The sequence below is a fragment of the Trypanosoma brucei genome, chromosome 4 (assembly GCF_000210295.1).
Source record: "Trypanosoma brucei gambiense DAL972 chromosome 4, complete sequence".
Lineage (NCBI taxonomy): Eukaryota > Euglenozoa > Kinetoplastea > Trypanosomatida > Trypanosomatidae > Trypanosoma > Trypanosoma brucei.
Window position 1 is genome coordinate 1,425,364 of NC_026737.1, and position 5,050 is coordinate 1,430,413.

The window sequence follows — 5,050 nt, forward strand, 5'->3', positions numbered from 1 at the left end:
AAATTGCGCTGTGCTAGAAAACGCCAAGATGAAATCAGAAAAGGATAACGACCTACTGATCAACAAAATATGCAACTATATTAAAAAACCTGATCCTCATATCATAAACGTATCGAGCCTAACGCCTGCCATGTTAGCAAACACAACTGCAGTCCGAGTGGCGTTCAGAAGCTTCATTCATGCAGCAACCGGTAAAGCACCTAGCGACGGCGAAATCGAGTTTCAACTAAAAAACCTTTACGGATGGGACAAGCAACACTTCACAAGAGACTTCATAACAATTCTGAAGACAAAGAACGTGACGTACCACACTGACTCAGGATTCGTAACTGAGACATTTCTTGATGCAGCTAAAAACGAAAACGCACACAAGGTACTGATCTATCTAAAAGGTCAAAGAGCGGTGGCACAAGAAGCAAAGCAAGCACAAACAGACGAGAGCGAAATCTACAAGACGGTCTGCGGAGGTGAGGGCCAAGAGGAGTGCAAATTGGATGAAAAGAAAGACATGGAGAAATCAAACGAAACTCAAATGCGGAAATGGCCTAAAGCACTCCAGTGGATGATGGCACGACAAGGAGGAAATTGCAAAACAATACAGCAGGACGATTGTAAAGGCGACTGTACATGGGATGAGGGAGCTTGTGACGGCGCAGTTGGAATTTCTGCTTCGATGAATATTCCTCTGTTCATGGCATTTTTGCTTCTAGCGTAAAAATTTATTGGAAAATCATATTGTAGCAAACATTAATTTTTTTCTGGAAATATCTTAATGTAGTGGAATTTGCATTTTTATGGAAAGATCTTATTATACGAAACCGTATCTTTGTTGAATTATCTTGGATAAATTTTACATTCATCTTGTCTATATGTTATATCATACATTTTTTAAAATGTGCGTTTGTATTTCAACGCTTTTTGCAAACATGTGGAAACTTTGAGAGATCGTTTTTGTTGTTGTACAAATTTGATCTTTGAATGCAAAGTGGCATGTTGGTGGGATGTCGAAAATGGGTGCTATTTAGAATATTTTTGCTATTATGGTTTATTCGAAGAAATTTATGTTCACCTTTGAAGGTGTGAAAATGTTTAAATGTTTTCAAATGTTTTTGACTTGTGGGTATAACGTGGTAGAGTGATAGGGGTGTGAAAAATGAGTGTGATTATGAAAACTTGCTATTTTAATTTAGTTTATTTTATGGATATTAATAGTTATTAAGAGTAGTTTAAGGTTATGATATTAATAGCAGTATAGTAATAGTGTGCGTGCCATGTAAGTGCACATACTAACATTATGGTAAGAGTGGTGGTGCAGAACGACTGGAGACAAAATAGAAGCAGTTAAGCTGATGCCAAGGGCACAGTGGGAGTTAGCAAGTGAGTGGGAGAGGAGGAGGACGAGGAGGATATTATTAAAACAAAAGCAGAAACACAGGTAGATGGAGAGAAAAGGTAATGAAATATGCGCAGTTTTTTTCATTGTACATTTATCCTGCACGTGCTGCGCTAGACTCGCGACAGTTCCTGTGGCTATTCAAACCGGCAGGGGTCGTTGATCACAGCCGCGGTTCCATCCTTGATTCATCCAATGAAACCTTGAAGCTGATTGACTTATCCTCATATTCAGCTTCACGGGCGCGCTTCCTCATGGCTCTTGCAGTGCACACCCCTTACGACTTCGCTGCAACAGAAGTGTGGTTGTATGCGGAATCCAACTTCTTTGGCGATCGGTGCCTCTTCACGGCTCGAGCGGTCCCAGATGTTGACTCTAAGATCGGGGGCAGATGGGCTCCCCAGCTTGAAGAGCTCCTTCAGAAAGCCGGTTAGTTGCGCACTGAAGAACACTTCCCCGTCCTTCAGGGTTTCCATACCGTGCTTTCCCTTTAGCACTTGCAAGCTTGGGCATTCCAAGAGGTGCGCCGCAGCCTCCTTACACTCGACCTTCACCGAGTAATGCTCATTCTCCTTCCTCAGTTGGCCCTGCTTCGCCTGTAGGTGCATCGTCAGGAACTGCTTGAGTGTGCACTTCATTGTGTAGTATGAGCAGTGGGGTGATCTTTGCAAAAGAGGTGTTACCGCTACTGTGCGGTCCTTCAGCTTCCATTTCGGTGCCGTGGCGTGCGCGTTTGCCAAACCAGTGAGCACCACTGCTTGTACACACTGCTGTTTCCACCGCACACATTGTCCATTCCCTCTTTGCCTTCTGTGTGGCGGACTACCGGAAGACGCTTAGGCGGTCTTTCCCCATTGTCCCTTCCTGCTGACTCCAATGACCCACTCACCTCACTCTGTGCCTGAGCCTCTGCTCTCACTACCTTTCGCTTCGGCTTCACGCGTGGCTGAGGACACAATGACTCGTCGTGACCCGGGTGCTTTTCCAGCATGTGTCGCAGCAACCATCTGTAATGATATTGCTTTCTAAAAATGGAACACGCCACTGTAACTGACTGCTTCGCCACGTCCGAGTCTTCAGAGTTCGTGTTCGAGGTTGGTTCGTACTTGTGCCTGGTGGGCCATGTCTTGCTTTTGAGGACGCGTTGGCACCTCTGGCATACAAATTCCTTTTTATCCTGTTCCTCCTGCTCTGCATCGCCATCACTGTCGGACGCGTCCTGTGACTCTATGGCGCTGCGCCTTAACTGCTTTTCCGGGTTTTTCTGCAGCCACGCGTGTACAGTGTACTTTTTCGCACACCAACGCCATTTGAGTGCGTTGCCATTATCGGCCCCATCTTACTCCACTGCTGGCACTCTATCCGGAGGGTGCTGTGCCATATACTCCACGAGTAGCCCACACCGCTCAAAGACATCACCGCACACATGACATCTGTAACCATTCTTATGCGTCTGCTTCGAACGCTTAGCTTTCTCGGTCAGTACTGATGCACAATTCCTCCCCAGACCATGAATCTTCACTAGGTGCACCACGTCAGGCTTTCTCCGCCCGCAAACCACGTTGAACAATCGGCAAATGATCGGGTTGTTCTGCGTGGTCGCTATCCCAAGATCGGGTGTGTTCGCATTGTCCGCTGCTGACTCCGCCACCTGGTGCCTCTCTGCTGTGTCGCTGCGTGTTTCCTGTGTGTCGCACCGTATGCATCCAAGCTGGTCCGTCTTGCGTGTGAGCACCCTGTGAAGCGATCCAAAATGCTTCGAGGTGCCTGTTCTGAACTGCGCCAGCACCGACTCGCCCAGGCGGTCCAGCCTTGTGTGCTTCGGTGCGGCCCGAACGTAGTCGAGTAGCGCACTAAGATGCGTACGCGGCATCCGACCCTCCTCGAAGGCCTTGTATACCGCATTCCCGACCTTCCTCTCCACACACGTCACTATGTCAGTGATCCATGCTGGATACGACTGCAGCTTTGTGTTTCCCTGCTCAACTGCCTTTTCAGCAGCTTCATCGCGCGGCACCCCGCAGTGTGAGAACACGAACTGGAAGTTGACGGACACAAGAAGCCGCACAATACTCAAGATAAGATCCCAAATGCGTCCCAGAATCGAGCCCTCCACAACTTCAGGGCCAGTGCTCAGCACCATCAACAGCGAAATTAAATCCGTGAGGGTCACCACTCTCGTTCTGTGCGTCTTGCTTAGCTCCATGAAATCCGCTAGCCTCTTCAACCCCGCCTACATCGCCGCACATTCCGTGCGATAGCTGCATGATGGCGACCCAACTCCCAGCACAACCTTCTCCCGCTTTCCCTCTTTCGGGTACACAAGGGCACCTGCGCCTGAAGAGACGTCCAGTATCACCGACCCATCCGTCCACACCTGGTAATCATAGTCCTTGAACAACTGTACCTGCCGCATGGTGTGCACCTTCTTGTCCCTCCCCGGCGCACCCGCTTTGAGGCCGCCTGGCTCGTTGGTGTTAAAGTGGACGCACGTGGCCATCCGCAACACCGTCGCATCGTGTGGATTCTCAGGGCCATCAATGGTGCTTTACAGACGCTGTACCGTCGCAAGCATGACATGGGCTGGATGCTCAGGCGGGAATATGCTGTTCGTAATTTTTAATTGCGTTGGGCACTCGGCTTTCAGGCGTAGATAGCATGCCAAGGCTCTCAGGTGCGCCATATCATTTATAAACTTTAGCCGAGCTTCTCACACGGCATCCTCCCGATTGGCTGCCTTGGGAATACCCGTCATTATTTGTGCTGCCTGTGCCTGCACCCTCTCTAGCCTCTCACGATCCGACAGCGAGGAATCGGACCACCATGAAGCAATGCCGTAGAATATCTTAGCCCGGACCAGCACTAGGTAGAATGCTCGCAGTTTCTCCCTGTCTGGGCCCCATTCTGGCGACACCACTGCCCTAAGCTGCATGAGCCGCGTGTCTGCCGCTGCCTTCACGCTCCTTGCATGCTTGCTCAAACCCTTGTGCGGCTGCACGGTAAGACCGAGCAGCTTCGGTGTGTACACTTCCTTCAACACAGTCTCTCCAATCCTCAGGTAAAGCAGGTTTGTGTCCCGCGCACCGAACAGTGTGTACTCAGCTTTCCCCGCTGACCAATTTGTGACGCAACTCAGTCCTTGTTGAACGGTTCGCTGGATTGCATTCAGGTCAGAGCTCGTGCATACTATTGTGAGGTCGTTCGCAAAGAAAACGTGCTGCAACCCAGGGATGCAGTTCAGCCGCTTGCTCGGCGAATCCACCTTGACAATGAACAGCAGTGGACCATGCACCGAGCCCTGATGGGCGCCGCAGGTGAGGTGTATATTATCTGACAGCATATTGCTCGCCCCCACCCGCGCTGTACGACCCTGCAGAAAGCCCGCAATTCACGCTACCAAATTTTTTTTTTAGAATTTTCTTCGTGCCTTCGTGGGAGTTTCCCCTCACTGGCGCGGCCATCAGCCATCACCGTAGAGCCCTGAGATGCTATCGGTCTGGCGACTGTGGCAGAGTCTCCCTTTTTTATTCATCCTAACACTCCCTCTATAATTTTTGTTGTAGCTCCGCAGTTGAACGGAATACAGCAGATGGGGCGAGAAGCCCCCCACCCCAGACTCTCCAAAAGATGTCAATTAGCAATCCTTTTGTTTTGATT

General features: G+C 49.5%; 1 protein-coding gene across 1 annotated transcript; it reads left to right on the forward strand.

The window, feature by feature from the left end:
* Nucleotide 1: 1 nt before the first annotated feature.
* TbgDal_IV5570 (variant surface glycoprotein (VSG, atypical),(fragment)) lies at nt 2-715 on the forward strand (the record flags this gene model as incomplete). Its single annotated transcript, XM_011774847.1, has 1 exon — nt 2-715. A coding segment is annotated over one exon (714 nt), but the record flags the coding sequence as incomplete, so codon positions are not given.
* Between the last annotated feature and the right edge of the window lie 4,335 nt (nt 716-5,050).